Here is a 19652-nt window from a genome sequence, read left to right on the forward strand (position 1 = left end):
TCCTGATTTTCTGGCTAATGATATACACGTACATCATTTTTGTCAGCATGTGGAGCACAGGGGACTTTGTCATAAATTATTTTAATACACTGTATACTGAAGACTATTAAAGGATAAGTTCACCTTCATAGACATGTGGGTTGAGTGAATGCAGCAATATTAGTAGAACACATCAGTGAAAGTTTGGGGAAAATCCGCCAATCTGTTCAAAAGTTATGAATTTTTAAAGTTTCTGCTCAGTCATGGCTGGATGAGAATACTACTTTAGCTTGTGATGTCACATGAGTACAACGGTATAAAGAAAGTATAAAGAAAATTCACCTTATTTTCACTTTTCTCGCATAACAAAAGAACACTCGACTTCTCTCTTTCAGAAGGCAAGGGGAATAATATTATCCTTAACATACATCAGTAACAAGTCCGAGAAATGTGCACTTTATTCAAAAAGTCAAATTTTGTGAAATTCTCTTTTTATTTTCATTATATCATTGTACGCATGTGGCATCACACACTGTAGTAGTCTTCTCATCCAGCAGTAATTGCGCAGATACTTAAAAAATTCATAACTTTTGAACGGATTGTCGGATTTTCCTCAAACTTTCACTGATGTGTTCTACTAATATTGTCGCATTCACTCAATCCACTTGTACATGAAGGTGAACTTGTCCTTTAACTTTCTTACACTTAATCTCACTGTTAAAGATAAGTAAAGACATACATCCAGTCATGCTGAAATAAGGGACAATACTACAAGTTTTCACATTAAGATCACTTTATTTTGTGTAGTGCAATATATGTTTTATACATGAAAGATGGCATACTTACATCCATATTTTCATACGAAGTAAGAAATATATACAACAGACATGATCCACAACATCCTTATATAATGAAGATCTAAAATGCAGCTAACATGCAAATAAATGTAATGGGCTCCGTATTACTATCTAGAGGGCTATCATCATGTTCTTCTAGATGATTGATATTGCAGAGCCTCACCTAACTGGACGGATAATAGCAGAATATGCATCTTTTCTAAGCTTGATTAACAAATTCACATGAATCAGCTCCTCACAATGTCTAAACTTCATATTTGCATTGCATACATTGGCTTCATGCCCCCCATTCATTTTGCAGAGAATTAAAATGCTACCCATAAATGACAAAGCAGTAATTGAAAAAGTGTATTTATCAATTGCCTCATTGAAATGTCAAACCCGATTGATCTTTTCTGTACAAAACATACACACTGCATATACAGCATAACTGCTACGTGATATGCCAGTTTCTTAGCAGAATACATCTGGACATTAAAAAAAAAAATACACAAAAAAAATATGACATCACTGAGCTGAGCAAGAATTGACCAGGAAAATATTGATTCTTGGTCTTCTTTAATGGGCTTCATGCAGTTGGTCAGCAACATCAAAAACATAACAGAAATGTCTAGAAATCTTCTAGAAATTCTTGTTCTGTAGTTCCTTGAGAACCTGGCCTGGATGCGGTCACCGGGACGACATGTCAGCTAAGCTTGTATCTTCTCTTCTCTTTCTCTCGCAGTGGGCACACTGCTTTCTTTTAATCAAGATTCCCAAACCATTCCAAGTTGAAGAAGCGACACTTGAAGTGGCGGGAGCAAAGGATGGAGAAATATCTTTGTCTGCTCGCACATAAACTGGTATCATGCATGCATCAGTCTTTCAAATTTAAACCCAAGGAAGAGAAGGTACCTAACATTGTAGTTCTTGATATGCTTTCTCCTTTAAGCTAGGAGATTCCTCTGTGCGGTGTAGAGCTCGCGGTCCGTCTTGAATGTGGACAGGTTGTTCATGGTCTGCGTGACTGGGCCATGGGTGAGCTTGCCGCGCACCTGCATGCACTTGTTGTCGAGGTCCAGGGAATTGTTCTTGAGTTCCAGGTCCTTGTTGATGCGGTAGAGCTGCTTCTCGCAAGCATCACGTGCATTGCTGCAAGAGTGGAAAAAGACAGTTTTAGCACACGTCATTGTCAACTTCCTGGTTCTTATGTCAGTTAATCACACCAGTGCACACACAAACAATGTATGTACGTAGGTACATGTGTGAGTACCTAAATATCTATGAAGTTATGTTCCTTCACTCTGTTAAGAATATCATTTCTTTTGATACACATAAAAAATATAACTGCTTGCCCTCCCACCAAATAAGGCATAATTTTCATCAGTACAAAGACAGGCAGAACAGAAAATAAAAAGGACCCAACCAAACAAGAACAAAATACTCTGGAAAAGATGTCAATTTCTTCAGTTAGTTTTCAAAAGGCCACTGAACTATTTAATAGATTAACAAGTATTCATGCTGATGTCTGGGTGAGAGACAGTGAGCTTCATTCATTACTTGCTGCATATTCCCTGACAATTTGAAATGATACAGCCAAGTCACTCCTATTCATATATTAACTGCCTCTAGTTTCGTGCGCACCAAAGCAATGCATGTTCTCTCGATTCTACTGTATGTTCTGTAGGAGCAGAGGGTTGGTGAAGATCTTGTTTGCAAAACCCCAAAAACCAAAAACAACAGCAGCAGCAGCAACAACAACAACACCAACAACAACAACAACAGCAGCAGCAGCAAAACTCACTGTGAGTCCTGGAGTTTCTTCTCAAGCGCCTTGATGCTGTCTTGGATCTCGTGCACCTCGTTGACCAGACCATACTGGGCGTTGTCCCGACACAGCTCCACGTTGGGGCGGTAGGTGCGGTTCTCCAGCCGCGTCATGGCCAGCTTCAGTGGGTTCTCCTTGTCCTTGATCGCCTGCTCCATCTCGCGGATGTTGCGCTCCTGCTTGGCGATCTCCTCCTCGGTCTGTGGAAGGGCAGCGCATATTTTTCCATTAAAAACATGCCTTACAGGGCAACTTTGTTATATTGCAAGGCCCTAAAATATATCAGGTATGTCACTATATCAGGGTGCAGAACTAAGAAATATGAAGAGTTGAGATGTGCAAAATCACCATGTTATAAAAGGGTTTTGTGAAATCTGACCTCTTTGTATGTTAACATGCTAAGTTCAAAACTTAAAACAGATGAATAATCTTGGTGATATCTATGGGTGACTTGACACCTGCAGTTAATTCTTTTAGTTTTTAATCTCCTTTCAACTGTTTTCACAACTTATACATTTAAAGCTCAGCACAGTGATCACTTGCATGACCTTTACAATAATACACATGCAAGCAATGTTTGTGTTCCAAGAGATTCCATTTTCTTTTTGGATTTTACTTCTTGTAGAAACCTGTTGTAACAGAATGTCCAGTAAATATTGAACGGATTTTGAGCTCATTGTAACAACACTGTCAAAAGACATGCAGTAATCCAATGGACCAAGAGACCGGTTACGCAACGAGTCTGCGTCTTCTGCCATGCAGAGCTACAGATAGTGTAGTGAGTGAAGGAGACAGATGTGACAGGGACACTTACATTCTTCTTCTGCCACTCGTCCTCATCCTTGGCCCTCTTCATCTCATGGATCCTCTTGCGCAGGGCGAACTCGGTGGCCTGCCGCTGGGCCTCCAGGTCGTTGTCGGTCTGGGCCACGGTGCTGTGGATGGCCTCACGCAGGCGCTGGGAGGCGCGCATCTCGGCGTCAGCGCGGTCCTTGTTGTAGCGGGAGAAGTCTTCCCATGTCTGTGGGGTGGTACTCCTGTACGCGTCAGCAATTGAAACCAATGAACAATTACTATGTTTCCATGTCGAGATATGAAACTTGAAATGGGTTCTGTTTAATGTGATGTTACATGAATTCAGTTATTTCCAATACATACTTCTTGCTCTCAAAACATACATTCATGGAAATAATGAATGATCTGCAATACATGTAAGTGACAGTTAATGTTTCTGAATAGAAATGTGATATATTTCTTCACTAGCATGATATTCAGACCCTTCAATTCTTCAACTAATTTTCATTGCATTGAACACCATAGCAACCCACCAAAACATGCATGTTTTTATTTTACTGGATGCAGAAATTATTGTTACATTCAATTAATAAACACTGAATTTGCACTAAAGTAAAAATTCCAGGGCACCAACGGAAAGCATCAGCTACTTGTACAGGCACTTGGCGTTCAGTGATGCTGCCACTATTAATGAAAATCGTTTCCTATCAGATCCTTACCCCTTGGGTGTCCTGGTGGAATTTGGCTGGTAGCAGATGTCTGGCGAGTTGATGCTCAGGTCGTGGCAGTAGGTGTCAATCTTCTTGGCCTCCGTCTTATCCCTTAGGTCAGCGGCCAGCTGCTGACGGGCCTCCTGGAGGAGACAGAGCTGTTCGAAGGCGGAGCTGACCTTAGACTGGAGTGCATCCTTGATCCCCTCGATGACATCAATTTCCTGATGGAGGAAAAAAAAAAGAAGAAACTTAGTTTTTGCTTTATTTGACTTTCAAAATTTCATCAATTACCAGACCATAAAAAGTTTTGTTGCTCTTTACCTACTAACTCCCATCATTTCTCCATACAATTGACGTGCAGCACTTCCAAACTTCACACAAGACTCGCATGTTTTTGCACGATTTTTAATACTAACTTTCTTGGAGGAGTCTGTGCCTGTTTGTTTGTTTGTTTGTTTGTTATTACAGATATGTGCAATGGTGTCGTACAATTAATGTTGTGAGTGATATTATCATCATCATCTTCATCAATTGACAAATTACTTGATTTGACTTTATTATCATAAAACATTAAAAAAAAACTGATTTTTTTTTGTGTGTAAATCAAATGGAGGATATTACATACTTGTTGTCTTCAAATCTTAGAGCTCTTTTGTGACAATGGCAGTTCAGCCTAGAGTTTATCCCGTTACTAAATATGTACTGCTCACCTTGATTATTTCAGAATTTGCTAGGTCATCTACAACATCGATTTCGCGCCTTCCGTCACGCAGTGTCTTGCACTCTGAAGCAACATCAAGGGGAAGGGCCTTTGCCTCTAGTGCCCTCTCAGCCAACTCCTTGTCATCCTCCAATTTCCTGATCTCCTCGTCGACATCAGCAAGAGTCTTCTCCAGGGTTTCCCGCCACGTCTCGATGTCGTCGATCCTGTTCGAGAGGCGGGTTGTGTTGTCGTGGATTCCCCATGATGTGCGGTTGTAGGTCTCATTGCGTAGATGGCTAGACTCTTGGCGTGTGGAGTGTGAATTATCACGGAGACGCTCCGCATTTGTGGAAAGCAGGTGACTGTTTGTATGCCAGTCTGAAGGGGCAAAGTGGTTTACCGGCTTGCTGGCAATATCTGTTTTGATGGACATCTTTGTTTTGTTATCTGAAGAAAAAAAAAAGAATTCAGAAAGTTGAGATACAGTACCATTAGAAATCATCATATTCATAGAATAACGTTGACAATAGACAAACGTGAAGGCGGGATAGTCTGCACAGAACCCCTAACTTGTTACTCAGCTTCAAAAGCCAAAACAATCACTGTGAATTTCATCAGAAATATTTCATGTAACAGTTAGAAGGGTCTAGAATGTAGACCCTATAGAAAATTGACTTCAGACTTTAGACTTTTTTGTTTTAGCCTTTAAAATCTAGACTTTATTAGAGTAAGCCTAGACTGTGTTAGTGTTAACGTTTAGGCCTAACTGTGCTTGTGAGATATGTGCTCTTCTAACTTTCTAACAGTTAGATTCAAAGATAAACTAAAAAAGACCAGTTAAGTGTGTAACCAGTCCAAACATTTCACCATCATTCTTCATCGACTGTGTCTGTGTAAATTTAATCAGAAGTAGAAACTGACCATGCATTGGCGTCAGAATTAGATCCCAATACTAGAACCATTTCGGGTAAACCCACCATTTCTTAGATCCTGCTGCAGAATCCATCCCTTCAGTAACACCCCATTAAAAACAGAAAACAAAGTGTGTGCTGAAACCTTATTAATTGCAGGGGGAAAGGTTAACAGTTGGAGTTAGATATCTGATAAACATGACAGAATTGTCGAGAAGCATAATCACAATTTGTGTCTTTTACCAACCTCTGTATTGCAGTGATGTAAAACTACTAAATCCTGGCTAATTCCTTCGGCACTGATGTCTGTTCGTCTCGTCAGTTTTCCTGTATCACGTTAGTCTAATGCAAGCACACCAATGAATGATCTCGATATCGAAAGCGTGCTGCCAAAACATTGGCCAAAGCGACTCCTCCTCATTATTTCCCGTACACAGGTGATCGCTGCCTAGCAACGATAACAAATGTGCAGAGTGGCTAAGATCCGCTATCTGTCATTGGTTGATTGACTCTTCACGGGCATGAGACTACCAATAGACGTTCACGTACCTTTTCCTAGTTGTCATAGCAACTGCTAGACTTTTCAACAGTCGTTTCATATTTACATTTGACGGAAGTCTCGAATATTTACATATGTCAAAGGTTACACAGTGAAAATGTCGCACGGGCACAGTCACGGAGACCACGGATGCGGTGGACATGATCACGAAAGCCCAGAAAGAGGGGCATTATTTTCTCTCTACACAAAAATTGACACAGAGAGAGTGGAATGTCTTAACGAAGCCACGGAAGGGTCGGGCAAGCTAGTCTTCAAACCTTGGGAAGAAAGGCTTGATCACTCAAAGGTAACTCATAAAAATCGCGATGTTGCGATTTCATGTAGTCCCACGTACTTTTTTCCGTGTGATTCCACCAGTTCCCTTTGGACTTTGGACGTGATGCACTGATTGCTGATGCCTAAGTGATGCCAATGGCCTATATGGGTGATCGTGTGGCGTGTTGGACAGTATTGAATAACTAGCCTAAATTAAAATCTACAAATGCCAGGCAATTAAGCCGGGTCTACTGAAGAAGGGGATGACATTTAGACCCCTTGTGCTGATGCTAACTAGTCTAGCTAACGTGTTAGTGGACTTCTGACTTGTTTACTCGGCAAGTGTTTGTGAACTTGTTTGTTTTGTTTCTTTTTGCAGGTTCTTTGTCAGACTTTCATTTTCAAGGTTGAAGGCAGTGACCGCGACAGTGCTCGTTCACTTCAGCCAGCACCAGCATAAGCACACGCTTATCGCGTGTGGTTGTATGGCCAAGTTAGAATAATTTTTAAAAAGAAGAAGAAGAAGAAACAACTGGATCACTCTGAGTCTGAACAATTTGTGACATCCCCATGAAATCAGTTCGGGAAACCCACTCACAAGGGGGGCCCCTCCTTATAAGTAACCCGTCCCCCTTATAAGTAACCCCGTCCCCCTTATAAGTAACCCCCGGGGCACCCCTTATAAGGAGTCTCCACGCTTTTTTGCAATGCAACGCGAAAATGAAAGGACTGCGGCAATTCGCTTGATTATGTCCATAAAGCTTCACAAGTTTCCTAGTTACTCAAGAAATTTGAGCAAAATCGGTTTGAGGCATCATATCTAAAATCATGGATTTAAATGCGATGTCAAACGACCCATGTGAATGCTGAAATGCGAGCGATTACTGGCGTGAGTGTCGCCAGGCGCGGCGGCGCGGCAATGCTTGAGTGCAGACGTGGCGACTGAGTACGAAGACTCTTCGTACTCAGTCGCCACGTCTGCACTCAAGCATTGCCGCGCCGCCGCGCCTGGCGACACTCACGCCAGTAATCGCTCGCATTTCAGCATTCACATGGGTCGTTTGACATCGCATTTAAATCCATGGTTTTAGATATGATGCCTCAAACCGATTTTGCTCAAATTTCGTGAGTAACTAGGAAACTTGTGAAGCTTTATGGACATAATCAAGCGAATTGCCGCAGTCCTTTCATTTTCGCGTTGCATTGCAAAAAAGCGTGGAGACTCCTTATAAGGGGTGCCCCGGGGGTTACTTATAAGGGGGACGGGTTACTTATAAGGAGGGGGCCCCCTTGTGGGTGGGTTTCCCGAACTGAAATAGGCCCCACCTGGCACCCACCCGGGCCCTGCCTGTCTGTAGTGTAGACCCTACGGGGCTTTCTTCCACAGTATCTACTCGTGAATGCTGCCCCACCAAACAGCGCTTACATGTTATCGATACAGCAGCATTGCCGATTTCCACAGCATAACATCTTTTGTCCTTCCTTTTTCTTATTTTTTTTTTGTTTCTATTCTTATTCCCAGTTATTCTTGGAAAGACTTCCTATCCTAGATCTACGATTTCCATCGACTAATTTAACCACGTATACAACCCTGGCCAGCACCCCTACATAGTAACCTAACCCTAAACCTAGTCTAACCTTTCTTGCTAACGCACAGATGCACGCACACTGTGATGGGGCCTATAAATTCATGATTTTGCAAAACTTGTTTGTAGTAAAATTAGTCTTCTTCTGTTGTACATGTGGAAAATTGGTGTTCAGTGGGTTGATAGAAATTGCAAAGAAGAAAATTTCTTGACTGTTGTGCCAATCATGGCAATGTCTGTTATAATTTGATTAAAATGGCAATAGAATGACAGTTTCTTGTTTGTTTGTTTTTTTGTCAAGTTTTTCCCCAGACATCATGTCTATCTAATGTTTATACCGGGTACATGTACATTGTTTCATTATCCTTATACTCGCAGTTTGTGGAAAGCGATGATGATGAAGAGCTTCTATTCAATATTCCGTAAGTTAACAGAAAACTGTCTTTTACTTTCCATCTGTAGTGTAGTGTCATTTAATCGTTGCACATCCAGTTTATGATAAAAAATACATTCTGCATATCTTTGTTGGTGTAACTGTTAACAAGTATTTTCAAAATAGAGGATATTTTCAAATAAGAACAGAACAAATGTCAACATTATATAACAAATTTTAGCATGGAGAATAATGTATTCAACCTATTAAAACTGTTATGCTTTCCTTGCTATTCATTGAACAAAAGTAGAAAGGGAAATGAAGTGTATGTTTATGCAATAATAATCTGATCAGATACATGTATCAAATCAAAAGGTTAAAAAACAAAGGTCACACCGCAGTCAACAGCCACTATCTCAATTCAATTATGAATAGAATAATTGATTCACTTTTAGATAGTAAAATTTGGTGTAAAGAGAAATGTCAGCATTAAATTGTTGAAATTTCGGTATGATTATAAAATCAACTCTAGATGTCAATTAATGGCACTTTGTAAGAAATGCTGTAACTTTAAGCATACTTTGTAATCAAGAGAATACTTAAAATCACAATGTTGGGTCTCGTCAGATAAAAGGTCAAGACCACCTTCCGAGAATGTTATAGAGAGAATTCATATGATTTGATGAGCTTAGGTGTGAGTTAAATGGCAATGATTATGTTCTTTGCAATATTTTATGGTGGTTTTTGTTTTTGTTTTTGTTTTTCTTACAAATAACAATTACTGCAAAGCTTGCACATTTTGTAATTTGATGGATTCAGGTTTACTGGAAATGTGAAACTAAAGGGGATCATCGTAATTGGAGGAGAAGATGATACTCATCCCGCTGAAATGAAATTGTAAGTTGAATTTCCCTTGGATTTTATGACAGCTACATGAAGTAGAGTTTTTTGTTTGCTTGTCAGTTTGTAAGATACAATGTGAATGTCAATGCCCCCTGTAACTCTGGAAAATGTATAACTCCCTGTAATGCCATGTGTAGTCACATAACGTGTGTGTATGTTTACAAAAATACAAAATAATGTAGATGTGCAATGTTTGATAGGGAGCTGCACTGATACTAGTCACATGTACTAGCATTTTGTGTCACAATATTTACCTCCCTGGCAAAAAAAGAAAGAAAGAAAAGAAGAACAAATAAATAATGATGAAGACATGAATTTCTGCAATATGTATTTTGCACACATTATCCTAGTCGGACCGATAGTATAAACCACATGATGATTTTATGAAATATTTCTTTTGTGTAGTGTGAAGCAAAGGATGAAACTTCCTTCATTCTGCTAAGATATTACATCACCCAAGCAGAGATGAAGCCATAGAGAGTAATTATCATGCTTTGTTTGCACTTCGCAGATACAAGAACCAGCCTCACATGACCTTTGACGATGTGAGAGCAGAGCCAGACCAGCTGTTTGAAATGCACAGAGATGACCGGGGAGAGCTGGAATACGCCACCAAGTGAGTTTTTACGTCATGTTTTGATTATGGCTCATAACTTCTGATCCATATGTCGTTTGTGACCAAACTTGGCTGATAAATGGCCCTTGGGGAGTTGAAGGTCACCGCAAAGTCAAAGGTCATAGGCGGGGTCAATGAACTTCTGGGAGTTATCTATGCGAATGGGTGAGACACATTTTGGTACTTGCCTTGTTTTTAACAAATTTTGTAGCCCATTTGTTTCATTTTTTAAGGTGATCATACTATCAGTGTATCTTGGCTCTTGTGTAGTACTAATTGATCATTTCTCAAAACTAGTTTGTCTCAGGAATATTTGGTCAGATTATTTCAATGCTGTTAAGTTGTGCTATAAAGAATATGAGCTGTTGTAAATACAAGTTTGTATTTTGCCACTCTCACTTGTACAAATTTTTGTGCTATGAATGCAGTCTGTGGTACTGTCTATCAGATTGATAAGAAAGTGATATTACATGTTTTCCTCAAGGAGTCTTTGGATTCTAGAGATTTACAGTATAGTGCTGATCCTTAGTTATGACAAGTTGAAGTGTTCCCAAACTGTATCGCTATGTGGGAGGAGAAAATGGAGGCTGTAAGCTTGATTACAAGTGGCATTGCTGAATTGAAGGCAACATGCTCCCTTTCTTGCTTTGCAATATATTTCAGTAATGCTGTATTAGCTGATGACACAGAATACAACTTATCTCATTTTGATACCTGAATATATGAGTGCTTTTGATTTTAGGACTTTTAGGATTGGTCAGGAAAAAAAAAAAATTGAATATTGAATATGAGCCATCTTTGATTTGCATTAAATTTGGTTGGAACAGCTGTTGTGCCTGTTTGTAAGGTTCTTTGTTTGGACTTTGCAGGGCAGCGCGGTTCTTCAACGTCAATCATCTCTCCATACACTTCTCGAGGAACTTTGGTGCTGACACTTCCAAAATCTACTACATCGGTCTGAGAGGTGAATTTACGGAGGTGAGTACTGTCCAGCTGAGTGAAAGATTTTCCACTAAAAATTGACATGCACCTCTTGTGCACAACAATTTCACCCATTTTCATAATTTCACCCATTTTCATATTTCACCCATTTTCATAATGGATTGCTACATCATGACTCGGACACATCTGGTTTTGCAAAATTTAAAAATCCTAGTAAGAGGATATTTGCAGTTTTTATCTAGATGTTCAGAACATATCATTCTCCCAAACTTTTTTTTTTTTGAGTGATAATCCTGTAGAAGATTTTGATATAATTTGTGAAATAAGTATATGCGTATTAAAGCTGATGTGACTTAGAACTAAAAGTCGTAGATAACAGATACATGAAACACCACTAGTGCTTTCTTTCTAAAATTGTATTTTGTTTGTTTGTGTTTTTGTCTTTTACCTTTCCTCAAATTCATCTCTTTAAAAAAAAAAATGTCAGTGTGTTAATCTTGTCGCTAGGTCCAGCTAGTTCAGTTGGCTTTGTAATCACTGTTTGAAAGAGTTTTTTCCATGTGAACCAACCTTCTCTTCAAATCTTGCAGGCCCAGAGACAGGGAGTCTTGCTGGTGTCCTACGAGGCCATGCCCAACCCCAAGGACCACAAGACAGATCTAACGGAAAATGTCCAGCAGCAGATCAGGTAGCCGCCGGGATGTTTGTGTCCTCAGTGGAACACAATCCCTACGCAAAATCCAAAGGCTGGGTCTATTGTCTGCTTGTGAAGCAAACTTGTGTTAATTAAACAATCTAAAAACTGATATAGGCAGAAGTAGCTTTTGTTTGAAAGGCATTGTGTGTCTAATCAAGAAGAAAAAGGCTGCTGGTGACCACAGAGTAATATGATAATTCATTGCCGTAAAATAATTTTATGTTTGAATTTGATACTTACCTGAAATCTTGCATCATCAAAAAGTGGGAAGAGGCCCTACGTACCAGCTTAAACTACTGATTTCTGACTTTATACTGATTTTTGGTAATCCATTGGAATTTTTGTGATGACTCCTGATTAACAATCATAGAGCTGTAAGCTACAATTGTACATTAAGGTGGGTTGTCCACATCATTTGGTTTTGTTAAACAAGAAAGATACCCAGAAGTAGAAAATCATGGCCCAATGTTCCAGTAGCATTACTATTTAATATGCTGACAAGGACACCGTATATCGTCGCTGGGGTGACAAGACCTCGTATCTAAAAAATGTCTAATTTTCAGGAGAGCCAAAAACAATGGCAGCCAAAGCACTATAGCGAATGGGATGACCTTTCATTTGACATGCCATGGTGGCTTCATTTTTGGAGTAAGACAGTTGGGATTTGGCCTGGACATCACTTAACCCATTATTTGACCATTAATCTAAAAACGTAATTTTCACAAAAATGTCAGATACAAGGTCTTGTCACCCCAGCGACGATATGTTTGTGTGCAATTGTATGCATACACTGTACACGTAACCAAAAAGTGCATGCATGCTTACCCTGTAGTTGATGTTGATAAAAAGCAACATACATGTACAGAGACATGATGTACACTGTAAGAATTTGACCCTTCAATCTGCAATCATTGTTCTTGCATAAAAATCTGCACTACATGAGCTGATTTTTCTCAGCGTTTAGTTGCAACTCTGATGTAAGACTGTAAGACAACCTGTGCAAGATCTGATTTTGAATATACACACGTGTCGTATAGGGAAAGACAGTAAAATATTGATTATAGTGTTCATAATACATTGAACTGGATGGTCTTTGAAACAGTACTTTGTTTTTTACTTTAGTTTGTAAGATTTGAAAATCAAAGAACAAGAGACGGATAAAGAGCGATCTTGGCATTATGTTCAATTTATAGTGGTTTCACATTCAGTGTTTGTGTTTCTCCGTATAAATGCTTTGTATCAAATCTCTACTGCATCAATGCTTGCTTGAACGGACAGTGACAGTAGACAAATCTAACAAACACAGGGACTGTTCTATATAGCATGCTTCTCTTGTTTCCTATGGTATTTTGTTCCCCCAGATGTTGACATTGGACTGAACAGAAATGCAATTTGACAATGTTTGATGGCTATATGTTATTGCCAATTATCATTTTTTTTCCCCAGATTTCTGAAGTTAAACCCATCTAGTTAAACCCAGTTAAACCCATCTATAGTGGCCACCTAAGGGAAAAAATGGCCATTATAGACAGGTGGCCACTATTGATGAGGTCTTTAAAATTGTTTTTTCTTTCAGGGGTATTTTTTTTTTAAAGTGGCCTCATACAGCAGGTGGCCGCTATAGATGTGTGGCTGCTGCAAGGCAGGTTTGACCGTAGGCCTACATGTATGGAATGCCCTGTAAAAAGACGTATACAAGACACAGCTCATACATATTTCAGTGTGTACTCCACACATTCAAATTGAGTGGAGTATCCTACTATTGATAGAATAAATGTAATCCTTGTACTATTGTACCATATGAGCTGAATTTATTTGTGAAAAGTCATTTTCTCAAATTGCTCCTCGTCAGACTTCTTTCTCTTTCTTGTGTTGATTTTGTGGTTGTGAGGGTCTAGTAATCATTACTTCTCCTTTCACAAAATAGGTAAGAATGAGTGAACAAGCAACAATAGTAGTGCTGAATATTTCGACTTAATTCCCTGGACATGAACAAGAACAGTGTTCTGCATAAATTTATTAAAAAGTACTGTGTACATGCATGTTTTCATGTCCCAGATACAGTTATGTGATAGCCCACGTAGTGTGCTGGATGTGTGGTTCCTACTTCCATGTGTAGTTGCACACAATCCATGTTTTTATATTCACACACTGTTATTTTCATGGTTCAAGGGGAATTTGAGAAAATATAACCACTGGAAAATTTCAACTCGTATAGTATGTGGTTTTTGCATGTATTTAATTTCAGGTTTAGTTGTGGTGCACGATTATAAGGCATTAAACTGACATTCTCTGAGAGCCCTGGTATTATGCAATTTCTCGAGCATATTGAATTGTTTCCATCCCTTTTTCATTGTTGGATTTCTCTTTTTCTTTTTTTTTTTTTGCATGGTGAGATATGTGTTTGATGATTTCCTTTGCAGGAACACTGGTGTCTGTGAATGTGTGTATGTGCGCGTGTGTGTGCGTGCGTGTGTGTGTGTGTGTGTGTGAGTGTCTGTTGTAGTTTTGAAATGTACTTTTTAGTACAGTTGGGTGGGTTCTCTGTGATCTGAGCAAACTGCTTGATTGTAATTGACAATTGAAACAAATTGACTGTGCTCAGTCCAAATTTCTGTTTGCTTGTGTAATGATCACTGTTGGCATCAACATCTTGTCCATGTTATATCTTAACCATCATTATCACACATGATTCTTCTTCATTTCACAGGTGATACAAAGTTTAATACACTCCTGCCATTTCAACTCACATACTTTAAATCTAACATGCACAGTGACATCCCCACACACAAACACAAACAAACAAACACACACACACACACACATGTAGGTACAAACAGAAAAAAAGTCAATGTGTTTTAGCACTATTTGTATTTTATTACATACATGTACTTTTACAAAAGTAGAAATCTAATACTGGTGACATGGCAAGATACAGCAGCACATACAGTAGGACACATTTTATAGTTTTGTGTACTGGATCTACTGTGTATCATAACATCAGGTGAATGAGAGTGATAATGCCTTATTTTGCCACAAGTACATTATGATAGTCCCTTTACCCTTCATGACCCCTGGCATTTAGCTGATCTTGAAAAGCTTTTTTATCTCAGCACTCAGTAATCCATCCGAACTTGGCAAAGGAAGCACTCCAGGGAGTGGGGGAACAATGCACAGTGAGGGCTAATCCTTCACTGTGCTTTCTTTGCCAGATTGCCACATGTCTGGAAACTACGAAGAACAGTATCAATGAATAGAGATGACTTCATTCCCTTAATCCCTATTGTGTCACCATGGCCTTCCTGTTTAGACTGGGGCACATTGCTGCACCCGACTGTGCTTGCTAACTTTACAATAAGGTCAAGATTGGATGGATCACTGAATGGTGTTGAAAAAACTTGGGAAGTTAGAGTTTAAGTGCCTGGGTATATAAGGGGTATTGAAGAGGAAACTGCCCAGCAAAACAAAATCATTTTACAAGAAGGCATTGATACATGTACTAGAAACAGATGAGATTTACATGTAGCAAATTTGGAGAAAATGGTAGAGACATTAATTTAAGTTTGTCATTTAGTTTAATATTTAATACTGCATTTACCTTTGGCTGTCTGTATCTGTATCTATCACAAAGGGTGTGACAGCACAGGAAAAAAAAAGAGTATGATAAATATATTTGTGAACTCGGTCATTTAAAGGGGAAGGCTAGTAACTGATCAGTGGGAATCAGTGGAAATGCTGGGAGATGATTGTTCCAATCCTTATGGGATTCATTCAAGAGTTAATTGGATATCTATTGTTGTGTGAAAATGATTTGCTTCAGAACGGTCTCATATTCAAGTAATGTGCAGATTAATGCTCCATCACTGACCAGGGACGCTAACCTGGAAGCATTAAACTGCACATTACTTGAATATGAGACCGTTCTGAAGCAAATCATTTTCACACAACAATAGATATGCAATGAACTCTTGAATGAATCCCATAAGGATTGGAACAATCATCTCCCAGCATTTCCACTGATTCCCACTGATCAGTTACTAGCCTTCCCCTTTAAACACATGTATCAATGTAATATGTGGATAGACTTGAGGTAAAATCAAATGCCCATATAGTTGTTCAATGGTTCCTATGAAGCAATGATGACAAATATGCAAAAAAAAACAAAACAAAACAAAACAAACATGTACCGGGTACACATTTTTACACCTCGCAATGTCACAGTACAAGGGCAAGCATTATATGTCAATCTGAAAGCTAATATCGTACTTGAAAATTCTACAGAAATATTTTAAAATGGCTCTGTAAATTTCTTCAAGTTCAAAAAAGCACACATGGAAGAAAGTAATGATTCATAAATAAAAATAGCACAAGCAGTTTCAAACTTTATGTTCTTCAAAGACTGCATCAAATATAGCACAATATCTTGCCAATATCATCTCTGGCAACTTATCCTAACCTAGAGTAAACTTTAAAGGAGCAGACAACAAAATTCTCACTTTCTTTTTTTCTGAATGAATAAAAACAAGAAATGATAAGAAGTCTATAAAGATCTATCATTGGAACATTACATGTTATACACATTGTGGTCTTTGCACACAGGATGGAGCGGCAAATAGACACTAAAGAAAAAGCACATATCAAGTACTGCTTGTAAACAGTCAAAAGGACAAAAACTCTCAAAACAAGTAAATGGATACATATACAATGTATTACATTATTTTGATTTCTCTCTGAAATATGTTCGTAACTTACAGGGTTAGAAGTTACACATTTGCATCATCACACCTCCCAATAGTACAATGTTGACATCTGCAACTGTTCGAGTACTGTGCAAGAATAAACACAATAAATATAACAGTACTGATTAGGATTAGACAGACATGGCCTGGCAAATAAACTGTTTCTCTTCAAAGTACTGCTCGTTTTCCTAATGAGACAGAGAACATATTTGCACAGAGTGGAGTTGTGGAGAGATGTTCCATTTCTTTCTTTTTTTTCTCGAGCATTGTACATAACATTCACTTAGTCCAGAATACCCATAACAGAAAATGTATCGAGATGCTTATGGGGGAAATTGTAGCCCTTTCAACAAGGGTGCTGGCCTTGTAAACAGCACTGCCGTATTTCAGTGACTGAAGAGGAATAACTTTGATGGAAAAAACAATATTTTAAATTTTCCTGCAATAGACATGTGTAATAATACAATTTTGGAGAAAAAAAAAGAGTATTTTCCATGAAACCTGCAGTATTTTTTATCTATTTCTTTTTTCTTTCTTTTTTCTTTTTTTTTTTTTTGGCTAGAAAGTACTGCCAAAAAGGTAACAGCCCTGCTCCAAGGTTGGGATATTACCCATACAAATAAGAACATAAACTGTGACTGGTTGTGCAGTGCTTTGTTGTACTAAGAGAATTCAAATGCATAAGTTTCCTGGTCAAATTGATATGACAGAAAAAAACAAACAAACATACCTGATTACACAAAAAAATAATCTCAAGTAGGAACAATAGCAGAAGCACCTGATTTGGAAAGCAGCTTAATGTAGTGCCATCACAGTATGACTGAAAGGAAATTGTTGAAAAAATTCCCCCTCCACAACCTTTGTGTGCTGTTCGAAAACATGGCAATGTTTCTCATTTAAAAAAAAAGAAGCAGAATAACTTTTTGCACGAATACAACATATAAACAGCACCATAATTGTAATTTGCTGGTAACATACTTTAAAGTTTAACATGGTATGCAGTCCAATTCCTTAGTGTGAATGTAAAGATTTTGCATTTTACACTCTTGTTATTCAATGTCCTTTGAGGTCTACTGTATTCAAAACCTTACCTGGCAATAAATTGGAGTAATGCACTTGACAACAATTCAAACATATTTCAAAAAGTTTTGGCACTTCCAATAGATATCTTGAGAGGAGAGACTTACTAGAAGTCTGGTGAAAACATTGCACACACAGGATCTTATACAGATGATGCACAGGATAGAGTGCGTTAGTGGAGATGTAGCGCACTCGAGGGTATTTACAATTGTGAAACATGCACGAGACGAAGCCGAGTGCATGTTGCACTACATTGTAAATACCCGAGAGTGAGCTGCATCTCCACTAACGCCACGAAATAATCCTGTGCATCATTTGTTTTATAAAATGGGTCGAAAACTAACAGCATTTTTCACGTACCTTTGTAAGATGTCCGAAGATGTTCGTCCCAAACATTTACGCATGTCGCACTCGGAAATCCCGCACATATAAGTACTGTACGTATAAGAGTATACGTACGCCACACATGTCATGCACACAAGAAAGGCCGGCCGGCAGCCCGAACTAGAAGTTGTTTACAGGATTGACAGCGCGTATAGTAGCGCGCGACGCACTTGTAACAACTGATAGAGTGCGCACTGCTAGTGTAAACATTTGTGACGTCAGGCCGCGGATGTTAGTGAGAAATTAATGTACGCACACGTGACTCATTTCAGCGCTTCCAATTGGCTACATTCTTGAACCCATTTTATAAAAGCAATTATCGATCACAATCACAAAAACTTTACCCCAAAAATACAAGCTCCCAAGGATAGTACTTATCGAAGAAATTTCAGGAAAGCAGAGTACTGACAAGCTTCTTTTAAAAAATATTTGTAATATGGTGGAGAAGTGAACACTTGATATTAGTCATGCATTTGCAATCAGTATCTCTTGTTCTTTTACTATGCAAGCATAAATTTGTGTGAGCACTCACATAAATATCTGTGTGGGACTGTGAAACTGGAATCGTGAATTTGTCTGTAACAAGGCCTTCATAGATCCTTTGTATTTAATGGTATATTATTCAAACAAAACAAACAGAGACAAACTTATTTTATTCTTTTCTTTGAATACAACATTAAAAGTCTATCATGATTTTGTGTTAGAGATCAATCAAACTGAAGACTTCTCCCCAACTACATTTTTCTTTCTTTTTACTGGGCTTAGCTCTCAGAAATATGCACATTGCAAAGTTGCTGGCTATCCAAACAAAAACAAATAAGCAAACAATCTTATATCCTAAAACACCATAGTTTCTGCATTCATTATATACAAATACAAGGTCAAGGCAGGTACATGTAGTACATCATGGGAAAAGTACTGGTGAATCCTTATAGTGCATGACTACACTCGGTTCACACGTTTAACTTAACACACAGAGTTTCTGGCAAACTCCCTTCTCACTACCATGAGTTTCCAGTAAAATGCATTTCCATCTTTTTTAATGCCTCCGCCACAAAGTGATGACAGTGGCATTATTCTTTAATTTTGTTGACTTCATCAGACAACTATGTCAAAATTAACTGCTTTTCTGCATGGTGCTGTCTGATTGAGCAAAACGTTGAGCACATCATCAAAAAAATGCATTCATATCAGTGTAGCACCAAACTGAAAATGATCACACATCTACTGTACTTAAAAGTAAATAAGGAAGAACACAGGATTCCCAAAAGAAAATCAAAAGGAAACAACCCCCTTCCCACCACCCCCTCAAAAAAAACCCCACAAACTCTTACCCCAGTCATTTGTTGACATTACTGTCAAAAGAAAAGTAGGTTTTCTTGTACTTGCAGAAAAAATAAAGAAGAATTGACTTTATGATCACAACTTTAAGATACTAGAGTACTACAATCCAGTAACACAAATGCCCAATTACTTCACACACTCCAAATGATTTCACAGTGTATCAAATACAATCTTATGAAAATTGCACCTGAAGTATACTTTTTTGGGGGGATATAAATTTGTTCCTTTTGTAGTAAGAGACTTCAACTGCAAAATGCTTTGGATGGTCTTGAAGTGAGGCAGGGTCATAGCAGCATTGACAAGATACTCTTTGATTTGTGGTTACCATGTGGACCAAACACAAAAGTGTTTGATCCACCAGACAACTGGAAGACTTCCTTAGCACCATGGAAAAATACTAGAGAAATTG

At 38.6% G+C, this 19652-nt stretch overlaps 2 protein-coding genes across 2 annotated transcripts; one reads left to right on the forward strand and one right to left on the reverse strand.

Moving 5' to 3' along the window:
- Positions 1-1762: 1762 nt before the first annotated feature.
- Positions 1763-6110, reverse strand: LOC139734144 (tektin-B1). Its single transcript, XM_071644950.1, has 6 exons — positions 6013-6110; positions 4862-5301; positions 4158-4372; positions 3458-3680; positions 2620-2843; positions 1763-1967 (listed from the first exon to the last, which is right to left on the reverse strand). The coding sequence occupies exons 2-6, from the start codon at positions 5285-5287 to the stop codon at positions 1763-1765; spliced, it is 1293 nt and encodes a 430-aa protein (XP_071501051.1). The 5' UTR covers positions 5288-5301; positions 6013-6110.
- Positions 6111-6421: 311 nt separating this feature from the next.
- On the forward strand, positions 6422-11691 carry LOC139734145 (PITH domain-containing protein 1-like). The gene is made up of 6 exons (XM_071644951.1): positions 6422-6610; positions 8544-8587; positions 9358-9435; positions 9953-10057; positions 10927-11035; positions 11590-11691. The coding sequence occupies exons 1-6, from the start codon at positions 6422-6424 to the stop codon at positions 11689-11691; spliced, it is 627 nt and encodes a 208-aa protein (XP_071501052.1).
- The last annotated feature ends 7961 nt before the right edge of the window (positions 11692-19652 follow it).

This window comes from Diadema antillarum, unplaced genomic scaffold (assembly GCF_040938485.1).
Source record: "Diadema antillarum isolate AM-2024a unplaced genomic scaffold, OU_Dant_1.0 seq00000512_RagTag, whole genome shotgun sequence".
NCBI lineage: Eukaryota > Metazoa > Echinodermata > Echinoidea > Diadematoida > Diadematidae > Diadema > Diadema antillarum.